This window comes from Lipophrys pholis, assembly GCF_963383615.2.
Source record: "Lipophrys pholis genome assembly, chromosome: 8".
Taxonomy (NCBI): Eukaryota; Metazoa; Chordata; class Actinopteri; order Blenniiformes; family Blenniidae; genus Lipophrys; species Lipophrys pholis.
In genome coordinates, this window is record NC_137630.1 from 14,863,664 (window position 1) to 14,875,604 (window position 11,941).

The following is an 11,941-nucleotide window of genomic DNA, read 5'->3' on the forward strand; positions in this document are numbered from 1 at the left end:
ATTTTGTGACTAAATGTGCTTTGTAATGAATATTCTTTAATAATGTGTGAAGGTTTAAATTCCAAGCGGGTAAAAAGTCATTCGACCTGATTTAGGATAAGATAGTGAGGCTTGCACACGAACCAGTTTTAGCGACGCGACCAAGTAAATAGATTAACTAATAAATGTTGGGGTTTTTTTCCCCCAAAATGAAAAGGAAAATTTAGTCAAAAGTCTTACAGAGTGTTTTCAGTTTTTTATTGAAACAGTATGAACAAAAACACTGCAATTAAATAAAAGGTTTGAATGAATCAGATGGCACAAATTAAAGACTTAGAAGTGATAATGTGTGGCAAAGCAGAAGGGAGGAAACCGACAAGTATCGTTGCAAAGATTTGCAGTGTCTAAATCCTATTCATTAAACATTACACCACTCATTCAGTGCACATATTAAACAAGTCTGCAAAGCAAGCAGGGGTAAGCTGAGACTTCATTATTTGTACACCCATTTAGCACACTTACAATTGCGAAAATAACAAAAAGGGGCATAACTGCCTAACACTGTGCACTAAAACTAAGTGCAACTATTAAATGTCCTCATGTGCATGCGATCCGGGGTTAGCGCCATATAAAGACTGCGTGGCTGTTCTGGTAATCTAACTATTAACAGAAGTGTTGCGAATGCACCGTCGAGACAATGCGATCACTATGTCTAACAACCCACTGGCGAGAGTGTAATCCTTTTAAAAGAACAAGCCAGAAGTCGTCCCGAGTCAATCTTCTTTTTGGAATGGGTGGCAGTCAAAAAGTACAAGTCAATTCACATTTAATAATGCACTTCAAAAGTTACAATCCTCCGAGCGAGCTAGAGAAGACCAGAGACAGTGGCACAAACCCTTCTGCTAAATTTCACAGATATGTATTAGGTTTTTATACGTCAGTGTTAAAGTGGGCAGAATGTCACGTTACTCTTGCAAATGAGGGTGCCTTTTTCTTTTTCTTTTTTTTTTTGTTGCTCGCCCTCAGAGCTTATGAGTGTTATGTCAGAACAACCTCTGCACACGGTGCTTCATACAGTTGGGCGACATGCCGGAGATCCTGGCTGCATGAGAACGTGCTTTGACTGGTGCTCGGGGGGGGGGGTGTTTCTAGCCACAAAAATAGCCTAAGGCTGCCTGTACATACTGCGTATTCCATAATATCAAATGCTAGCCTATGCAACTGCAACATATGAGAAAGTCATTAGCTGTATACTATGTAGTCCCCTTGCATTGTATATACATCCTGTGGAATTTCTAACAGTACTTCCTGCTTTCTTTACAGATCCCAGCCTCCTTGTGTGTTTGAGACACTTTCTTTTCTGTTTTGTCAGTATTTTCCTATTTCCATGTTCTGCTCTGTTCTCTAACCTCAATCTAAGTCAGGCACTACATCACTTTAATGGAGGGGATGGTCCCTCCCCGATGCCAGATAATCTCCCTTCTCCGCTCTTTTTTCTTTACAAAATGCACTTGAAAAGCCCTGAAAATCGTTGTGACATCCTGCCGTCACCTTGTTTTGTTCTCTCCGAGGGAGCAGGGGTAGACGGAGCCCTTTGTGTCAGCGGCTCCCGGGGATCAGGGCGGTAGCAGGGGAGGTGAGGATGTCAGCTCATGTACCCCACTCTCGCCTCGCATACATGCAGTATATACATTAACACACACAAACCTCCCTCCCCATCTTTGTTTTGCTTTTTGTTTTTGTTTCTTTCTTTTTTTCTCTTTTTTTTTGGCTACAGTCCAGAGTCCTGGTTAGACGAGTTTAGTTCTGGTGTCGTGCTTGTTTTAATGATCAGTATTGACGTCACAGTTCAGTAGTTCAGAATTTCCAGAACTTTGGGCGCTCCGGCTGCTTGGCTGCCTTTTTCCTCAGGGGCTAAGGGAGAAAGAGGAAAATCAAGTCAGAGACGGAACAACGATTTATATCACTGAGATAATGTTAATCATGGTAGTCTTTAAGGTTCATTTAATCTCAAAGATAATTAATTGGTGTACTTGTTATGTGTTATTCATGATATCGCTGGGCCATGAAGACAGAAAGATAGAGAAACAAGCGTGTAGAAGAAAGAAAGAAAGAGGCGAGTTTGTATATTGAGGTAAAGTTTCAGGACATGTTATGAAAAGGAAGAAATAAAGTTGACATAGTCATATTTAGGAGAGGAAAAGATGAACTTTTAGGGCACATTTGTCTTCTTTTTGACTGTAGTTTGAATTAGCAAGTCTATATACTGTGAAAAACATTTATTACGTCAATAAACCCAGGAAATCTGATGATTAGTTATTGGGAGATTATTTGTGAACTCTGGATTGCCGCCACACTTCTTACAAACACAAGTCCTTTGTTTGTGGGAATGAAATTGAGCTGCGAATGAAATAATCAGCGGTCCACCTGATCACCGGTGGTCATGTAGATAATCTCTGAGTCAATAAACAGCCTAATTTTAAGGCCTAAGAGGGCCACTTATTCCCGTAAATGCCTGATTTCTTTCCCCCCAAAAAAGTAAAGAAAGGACTGTGTGTCAGCAACAGGAGCAACAGCAACGACCGTCAGACTTGGTCAGTATTTTTCTTTTTTTTGGTGGGTGGGTGGGGGGGGGGGGGGGGGGGGGGGGGGGGAGGGGGGGGGACATCTGTAACATTAAAAAAAATTAAATAAATTAATACAATTTGAGAGGTTAGCTGAAAGAATCAAATAGAGACATTTACAGAAACCAAAATGCTGTCTTTTTTGGCAGGTTTTTTGTTCTTGGCAGACCTGTGGCACAAAAAACATGCATCATCATTACTGTTGTCATTAATTATTCACATCGCATTGGGGAGGGGACGGTCCGTGGGAATACTGTAACTTGGAAGAGAAGTCGTGTAAGAGGAAACATTTGAGGTCAAAATAAATACGCCACCTGGAGACTAATTATGGTTGGAGCGCTCCGCAGCTTGAGTTGGCCATTTGACGCCATCTTATCTCACAGGAACATCATTGCATCACTGCCTGTTTCTTTTTCATCTTCGGATGCGTCAGCGGTGACACAACGCTCAATTATTTTCACTCCACATTTAGAGGAAGCAACAAGCAATGAATCAGGGCGTAACATGCATTCAATCTCTCGGTGTGCGTATACAGGTGCCCCAGTGCAGTCGGATACTTACGAGTATTTGCCCATCCTCCTCACCACAGCGATTACCACAGCGATCACGATGATCACCGCCAGCAAGGCGCCGATCACAATGCCGACCACCTGACCAGAGCTCAGGCCCTCTGTGGAACAAGAGGAAATACACTGTTTAGACTCTGTGAGCAGCTTGCTTTTGATGTCACCGTTTCTGAACGCCTTGTTGTCGTGAGTCATTTCCTCTGTTTGATTGAAATGAACCATCAATCCAGCGGAGATATTCATATCAGGAGAGCAGCGGAGCAGCAACACATCTCTTACCGCCCACTAAAGTGACCTTCCTCACACCATCCCAGCCTCTATCCTTCCAATTTCTCACCTTCTGTGCCATCCTCCACGAGCACCTCTTCCTTTACTTCAGCAGCTGCCGTCGGCTCGGCTGGGACCTCGGCCGCCTCAGTGGGGGCTTCACTCTCCACAGCGGGAGCTTCGGTGATGAGGGGCGCAGGTACTCCAGTTGTAGCAAGGACAGCCGTTTCAGTCTCCACTACAGCCTCTTCTGTGACCGTTTCAACGGGCGCCGGAGAATCGGTGAAAGCCTCTGTTGCGGCTACTTCGGGTGCCGCCGCTGGTTCGGTGGCAGGGGGCCCGGTGACCAGGGTGATGACCTCCTCTTTTGGAACCTCTGTAACCTCGAGAGCTACCGTTACCGCTCCTTCTGTTACTGCCACAGTGGTCACAATGTCCAGTTCCTCGGGGATCGCTGTCGGGCCTGAAAGAGTGATCAGTGGAAAGATTACAAATTTCTTCGTGGCTCAGTTTTTATCTTTATTTCCCTCTCGCCCAAACTAGATGCTCTGATCCCCAACCAGCTGATTCTGTACATGTTGTGCAGGAACAGAGAAATTTGCTCAGAGAGTTTGTTCAAGAGCTTTTTATCAACCGACAGCTGGTGTCCGAAAAGCTTTCGAGTGTTCCCAGGAGTATTGAACTTAAATTTAAAATGAAATAAAAAAATATGCAAGTCACAACTCTGTCATTTAAAATGTTACTTTTCTTCCATTTCATTTTAAATGACTAGTTTCACTTTTGTTAAAGGTGGTAAATTCCTAGTCATGATTAGTTTGGGTCATATCTTGAGGTTGTAGCTCCAGGCTCCTCAGTGGTCCGTGCAGTGCTGCTCTTTACAGATGCTACAAGTTCATGCTTACATACTCTGTTTTATATGAGGATCCATTGATCTAAAGGGGCAGAGAAAGCTATTGTGGAGACTTTTGATACTGTTGTCAATTCACTATTAATAAGATAAACTATGTACTAGATATATTAAATCAAAGCTGTGATGTACATTTTGCAAAATGTATCTACTTTCATTTAATGTCAATTTAGATGTATCTAGATTCTTAAATTGATTTAAAATCCTGAAAGAAAATCTCTTTAGTATGTAGCCGGCTGTTGGAGGGGGATTTTTGAGTACTTCTGGTGCCGGTCCCAGAGCAAAGACGAATGGCGAGGCAGCATCAGGAAGAACATCCGGTGCAAAATGACTTGTGCCAAATCAAACATGCGTATCACATGACCTGCTGAGGCAACCCCCAGAAGGGAGCAGCTGAAAGACTCCAACTATAAAAGTAGAATCAATGACTATAGCAGCTGATAGCAGCATGCCTATCCATTGTCCTGCCTCTTGGAGAGGCAGACACATCCACAAATAAGTTCAAAGTAAATGTTTGGGTTTCTCTGACATCATGATGCATCCATGCAGACCTTTCCTCTTCCTCATGCTCCGCCTTGAGCGATTCTCCCAACATCGGCATATGGTTACGACGCACGTACACCACACCCAGTGACCTCACGACACGTACATCCTCCTTCTATTCCTCCACCACCCCGCCTTCTCCTCCATCCTGTCTTTAAGGCTGCGTGTTAGCGCACTGGCATGCCACATCCTATGCCTCATTTCCTGTGGAGTGAGCTGCCACTGCTGCGGCAGCCAATGTGTGAGGAGAGCGCGAGAAGGCTTGTTAACCCTGCGCCGGTTAATGCGTGCAGTCGGAGGAAGGTGGGGCAGCAGGAGCAAGGGCTAAAAAGTGTGAGAATTAACGACTGGACGATCTGAGGCCTTTTTGGACAATCCCAGAAGAATTAAGTCTATCTGCTCTCTGGGATTTAATGAAATGCTAGACAGACGACACGAGGAAAAGTCAGATGTACTGAAAGCACGATTTCTTCAAAGGTTTTGGTATCAATCAAATTTTGCTTGCAAAGGACTCAAAAGACATGCTTTTATCCCTTTGTCTTTCATCGAGGCCTGGACGATGAACTGGTCCGAGTTCATTTCCCTCTAATAACTTTTGCTTCATCTCCTCCCCGTTCATCATTCTAAGCCACAACTGAAAGCTTAGCCTGGACAGCACTGCTGCAAAATTAAGGAGGTAGATTTCAGTGTGGCATCAAAATTACAGTCTGGAGTTAACTTTCCACCAACAAGCTGTTGGCCTGAAAGGGCTTCTTTTCTTTGGAAAAGTAAAAAGCCCTTTTAAATCTGCTTCTCCCTCAAAAACGCTCCTTCTGAAGAGAGCAGAAAAGAAACTGTGTGCCTGAGTGTGTGCGTTATCTAAACTTAGCATGTGACATCATGTTCTCTCCATCCCCTTTTTGTCCAGTTCTTCTAAATACTTGAAATAATAGAGAATACTTTACAGGGGTAAAAATAACTCTGAATGGCTGGACTTGTCTCCCAACTGGTGCAGACCCGCGTGTTCATTAGCAACAGGCGGGGTAAATATAACAAAACATTTGTTCCCACTGTGGCAGACTATTGAAGGGGGTTTTCAGATGGCGACTGTTTGTTTGGGACGTCTGTGAGCAATAATAAAACGGTCTGTGCTTCACAGAGTATAGCTGCACACTATGTGTAATCACCCCCTCAACCTCCACCAACAATTGTTTCATTATGTGTACAGTTCCCACAATTAGCTCTGAGTAGTATTTCCTCCCCACTGTGCTAACCCCTCCAGGGTTAATACAGCTGCATTGGTAGCTCAGCGGCCTCGGTACATTTCTCTCCATTCCTTTTAATCTACCTCTTGCCTATCTTCCTCGGCCTGACCCTGCCACTCCCTGAGGAGAAGTTTGTTAGCGCCGAAACCCTTGAGCAGACCGAATCCCTGGAGAGAAAGGGCGAGAGAAAGCAAGAGGGCGGAGGAGAGCTCGGAGGGAATGGTTTGTTTCAAAGCCGAGAAGTCAGGAAGCGGCATCGTTTCTGCTACTTGATTTCACCGTGGTTTGCCTCCCTCCAAATGTATGGCGTTTGGTTCGCGGCAAGATGTGCGACTGTGTTGTCGTGGCGGGTATGTAAAGTGACCGTGTTAATCCTCGGAAGGGCCTCCGAGGAGAGGGTCAGACACTGAACATTACCCCTGAAGCTGGTAAGGATTTCTACCGACACACAGCCTGGGTCAAGAAGTATAAGAGACCTTTGCACGGTTGCATAACTTTACATTGATGCTTCTCATGTATCGATATGATGACTGGACACGTTTGGAAAAATCCAGAAAAAAGACACTCTCATCCAAAGCACGCTGCTCCAGTCCAACCATCTTCAGCGAAGGCCTTTACATATCTGTCTCATTGAATTTCAGTTGCGCAGTCAGGTCACTTTACCCACAAGTTTGACCACACACTAGCTCCCCTCGCATACATTTCCATGTCCAGCAAGCTTGAAACATCATCTAACTGCCAGAAATCATCCTGTCACTTGATGGGGGTCGGCAACTGCCGCCGAGTTCATAGTGCATGTGTGTGCGTGTGCATGTGAACCTGTGGGTCATCGCTGGACTCCGACAAGCTTTTTCAAATAAGCTCCACAGAAAGCGGTTAAATTTATCAGGTTACAGAAAACACGTCGATGGACAAGTTGGACAAACAGAAATATGTCCCTGATGTATTTAAATATTAATGGACTATAATAACTCCTCACCACAAAGGCTGGAGTGATACACCAGAACGGATAGGAACGGTGAATATCACAGTGTAAAAGGCAAGTAGGCGGGCAAAGGGCTGAGGGGAAGTGGGAGAGCAACACAGCAAAACGCTGTGAGAAAGAGGTAGAGGCACCCGTGTGGGGCTTCACTCTTGTCTCTCATAAATAAAACCTCCAAACTGAGAGAAAGAGTGAGAGAGGGACACAATATACAGTGTGAGACAGGAAAGGAGGGAGTAGCAGCTTCCATCCATTACAAGCACAATCAGCTGCCACTGAGGCCCCCTGCTTCGGTGTGTGTATGTGTGACTGTGTGACTGTGACTGTGTGTGTGTGTGTGTGTGTGTGTGTGTGTGTGTGTGTGTGTGTGTGTGTGTGTGTGTGTGTGTTACTAATTCGCAGTCCTGTGTGGGAGGGAGTGCGTCTGTGTAGACGATGTGAGGGAGTGCGAGTGTGTCCACCTTTGGCGTCCAGGAATGTTTTTGTGGCGCTGAGGGAGGAAAGTGAGAGAAGATATAGGCACCCAGCCCATCTCGCAGTACCAATATGAGATGCTGCACGGTGCACACTCCCCCGCTAAACCAGTGAGGAGTCATCGCTAATGATACCGGGGTGTGCCATGTAATGCACGCAGGGGATTTCAAGCAGGAGACGGGCCAGAGTGGAATATTCTCAGCCTGTCTTATCGCAGATGCAACACAAAGAGCGACTGCCCTCAGATGGGAGCTGCTGTGTTCCTCCTCCTCCTCAAACTTAGATGTGAGGACATGCAGCAGGTCCCATCTGGACTCCATCACCAGGGGCAGAAGCTGGCACCGGATCAAGTGGGCCTTTAATCTCCGGCCTTAAAGGTTTGATTACATTTCTAGGTTGCGATGATTCAGAGCAGAGATGAACAGGAAATGCAACTACTGTAGAAATGCCTACATAAACAGGTTATGCTCTTCAAACATTCTTTATTTTTTTTTTTTCAGCTCATCTAACAACCACAGACAAGATCAATATCTGTAAGCCTCAAGATTTCACCAAACTGGCCTCTTAATGTGTTTCTCTAACCTTCAAATCTCACTCCCACATCATTAAGCACCCAGTTTTGTATCCTCTGTCAGCGCCTCTACAGTTTTCCTTCCCTTCTTGAACCATGTCTTACGTCAGCCCACGTAGGTGCTACTGATATGAGGCATTTGTGTCAGAGAAGAGGCACAAGGAGAAAAAAAAACTTTTGGTAGGAAGGTCTGAGCTACACATGGCTTTACATGCTTCAGGAGCTGCCACTCTCATATGACGGGAGCTGCCTCAGTCTCCTTTTGTCAGGGTGTGGGCTCAGCCTCCTTTCCATAAACAGATGTTTCTGTCCGCTTGCGGAAATTTTTAAAAGTATGACTGAGCGTTTTTGTGTGTGTGTGTGTGTTTTTCCCCCCAAAATAAGACTCGGTTGACGTGAGAAGCGCTCCTTGCTCAAGGTCTCTTTTTACTGGCCTGTGTCTCATATTTGGAGTATGAGCGCAACATTTGAGTCATTTCTAAGAGCTGGCATGGACAAAGGGCTCTGACCTCTCCCTTCAGCGGCCAGATGTGACGGGGATGTTATTGGCCTGGCGAGTCAGACAAAACTCATTAGGAAGGAGACTGAGGGTGGGTGGCTGGGGGTGGGGGCGACAGGAGAGAGCGGGAGGAGATGGAAGGTTTTACAGGATTCATGGGGTTTCATAGCTGAGTAAGATGGTGATAAAGGAACCCATTCCTCATGCATGAGGCATAGCAGAGAAATACGGTTTTTCTTACGTTTCCTTCTTTGTGAAACCGAGATGACAGCGTTTAGAATTATTCCCAAAACTTTAAGGATTATAATCTCCGTGGAAATGAGCAAGCAGTGTCTGCTAGTAAAGGTTGTTGTTTAAAAATAGACCCGTCCCCTCTCTGTTGCCCCCCCTTGGTGTCCACACTAACTCTGTCCCCCAGGGCTGGACTCATCAAGCTGGAACAGGGGAAGGGGGCAGAGAGTTGGAGAAAGGTGGAGGGCCGTTAACAGACCGGGTGGGGTGGGGAGTGTGTGGGGCGGTTGAGGGTTAAAGTGGTAAAGCTTGATACCCCACCAAAGATGGGTAAATGCCAAGAGGTGGCGCGCCTGCCGGGACTAACAACATATGGGCACGGGAGGGTGGAGCAGCTCTTAAAGCTCATCACATCTCCTCTCTCATCCATATGACCCTCTTAAATATAGAGCTTCTATCTATTAATACACACACGCAAAACCGGCCCTGCCCGATAGTTCCCTCAGGCCTCGGCCACACCCCCCTCTTGGTGCCTGCTTATTCCCCTGGGCAAACAGTGCTGGTCAAGGCAAAGGAAGGAAGCGGAGGCAACGAAAGAATGGGAAAAACACATAAAGTGGGGAAGAAAGACGGGAATGGGAGCTGCCATGTGAAGAAGAGAGTCCCAGGAAAAAGTGGGAGGAAAGTCGTTGCAGCCAGAGAGAAATGAGAGAATCAGGAGTAAAATGAGAGGAAGCAGCGGGTAGGCTTTCAAATAAATGTGTACGGTGTACGTTACAGTTTACAATCTTCTCCCCCCCACCCTCTCTCCCTCCCAGCGAATGAGCACTGCTTTGGGAGGTTTCCAAAGGATATTCCTTTCTTCTCTTTGGCAGTGCCAAGAATTTACAGACACGAGGCAGCAGAGCTGCTGCTATTACATCATATTTTTCCCTCTTGTCTGCAAATCAAACTTTTCCTTTCCCTCAGAGCTCAGAAGTGGGTAACGGTGCAAAAATGAGACCGAAACCAAACAGGCTGGAATGAGGTAATCTGGTAAAATAAGCACAGGGTCTCGATTTGAGTCGCTCCCTATTTGTTGAATCAACGCAGTTACCCAAAAATTTGTTTTTCACTTTCGTGATTTTCTGATGAGTTTTCAAATAAAGCCTGTTTCAATCAAATGCTTTTTTTTATTTTATTTTATTTTGAATTGTCAGAAATATTGAAGTCAGTTAAACATAAAAATGATTGTTTTAATTTTTTTTTTTTAATAAAAAATTAAACAGTTTGAACACCACTTTCTTCCTGTTTGAATCCAAAATCCAGAGTGATATCATTTAATAAACGGGGTTTAAAACAGACAAAGACTGGTGTGGCGTGGGCACATGGAGGCAGAGGGAGTGAGGGGACACAGTGTGCTCACAGTAGGACAGTGATAGTGGAGAGTTGACTTACTTGCACGTGTGAAGGCGCAGAAAGGGCCAACCAGGGCCAACAGGAGCAGCAGCTGAACCTTCATCATGTTGAAAACTCTTGTGCGATCTTCTCACCAGCCGAAACCTTTTAGGGGCTCCCTCAGGGCAAAGAGCACGACACCAGAGACCTCGCACACGCCAGACACACAACTGAACCGGCCTCTCCAGAGGGACCAAAAAAGGTCAAGAATGAAAATAAAGTCGTTTGGAGGAAGTTATGGAGAGCAGCAGCCTGAGATCCCGTTTTAAGGTGCGGAGGTGAAGATGGACGGGCCGAGGGTCGGCCTGGTCACTCTTGAGAGGGGGAGGAAAAATCAAAGAGTGGCAGAGGGATGTGGAGAGAGGACAAGGAGAAAAAGAGTGGAGCTCTGGCCACTTTGAGGAAGTGCAAGGAGAGAGAGGGAATGGCACACAGCAGGAGAGAGAAAAGAGGGTGCGTGTGAGTGACTGAGAGTGGAGGAGGGGTGCTGGTACTGCCGGTGGTGGTGGGCTGGGCGGGCTGAGGAGCAAGGGGCAGGTTGGGTTTGGGAGGAGGGCGTCTGGATAAGGGGGTAAGGTGGTTTCAGCTCTTGTGGTCCGGCCCCGCGTAAGACGCGCTCTCCTCTTGGTGCGCTGCCAGGACAGCCCTCCTGTCTGCACACAGCCTGCAATATCAGCAGCGCACACACACGCTCTCTCACATGCAAACGCACACTTGGAAATACAGATAAACAGACAGTTGGCTTATTTATCAAGACGCGACTGGAACCTCAAGCTGGTTTATGCAATTAAAAAGCTGAAGTAACAAGGTTTTTAAATGCTTCCTGAATGAATGGAGGCAGATGTAAACAGAACTTTGAGCTGTCTCAAATAAACTTTAATCACAGAGTTTAGAGCCAAGTGAGTGTCTGCAGTAAAACAGAGCCTCACTGCATGTAGGCTGTCAAAATCCCTAACAGTTCTTCACTGACGAAAACGGCAAATACTGAATAAAACCAGATCTGCAATGAATCTGCACCTTTGCTCTAAGACACCAGTGAATGTTTTTTTTTAGGAATATTTATGGGTGACGTATGGTAGCGGGAGAGAGCTGCATTTTAAAAACAATTTGCCAATGAAAAGGAGCAGTAAATACAGTTAGAACACTGTGTGACTTTCACACCGCCAAGCATGGGTGGTCTGTCCGGTTTATATATGATAGAGGACAAACAAACGCTTGCTTGGCACTAGGCTGACACCTGTTGGACAGCAAGCCAAGAAGGGAGAAGACAGTAGAATCCCAAGGTACAAAAAGTTATTTTAACAACCAAAACAGGACTGTTTCATACTTTGTAGTAATTTCTTTCTTTCTTATTTTTTTTTTATTTTTTTTTTACAAACAAAAATAAAATATTCAGTGGCAACATCCAGCCCAATTTGAGTCCACGTTGGTCAGACTAGAAAAAATGAGAGCATGATAACTTATTCTGACAACTATGAAGTATGAGTACATAGTTGAATTGTCTCCATTTAATTAAGCATCACTTCATTAAGCTGTAGAAATCAGTTTTGAAAGGGACATAAGTGCAATTTAAACATTCTGCTTTTTTATTTCTGAAAAGTCCAGTGAAATATCCAA

The 11,941-nt window shown here is 45.3% G+C and overlaps 1 protein-coding gene across 1 annotated transcript; it reads right to left on the minus strand.

The window, feature by feature from the left end:
- Window positions 1-220: 220 nt before the first annotated feature.
- Window positions 221-11,046, minus strand: pdpn (podoplanin). The gene is made up of 4 exons (XM_080469906.1): window positions 10,325-11,046; window positions 3,507-3,899; window positions 3,165-3,273; window positions 221-1,893 (listed from the first exon to the last, which is right to left on the minus strand). The coding sequence occupies exons 1-4, from the start codon at window positions 10,389-10,391 to the stop codon at window positions 1,887-1,889; spliced, it is 576 nt and encodes a 191-aa protein (XP_080326032.1). The 5' UTR covers window positions 10,392-11,046; the 3' UTR covers window positions 221-1,886.
- Between the last annotated feature and the right edge of the window lie 895 nt (window positions 11,047-11,941).

Bases quoted from the DNA above. Each gene is read 5' to 3' on its own strand.
- pdpn (XM_080469906.1), bottom strand. From the start codon at position 10,391: ATGATGAAGGTTCAGCTGCTGCTCCTGTTGGCCCTGGTTGGCCCTTTC. The intron at 3,900-10,324 runs GTAAGTCAACTC...TCACTCTTTCAG, and splicing joins CTGCGCCTTCACACGTGCAA to GCCCGACAGCGATCCCCGAG. The intron at 3,274-3,506 runs GTGAGAAATTGG...CTTGTTCCACAG, and splicing joins CGTGGAGGATGGCACAGAAG to AGGGCCTGAGCTCTGGTCAG.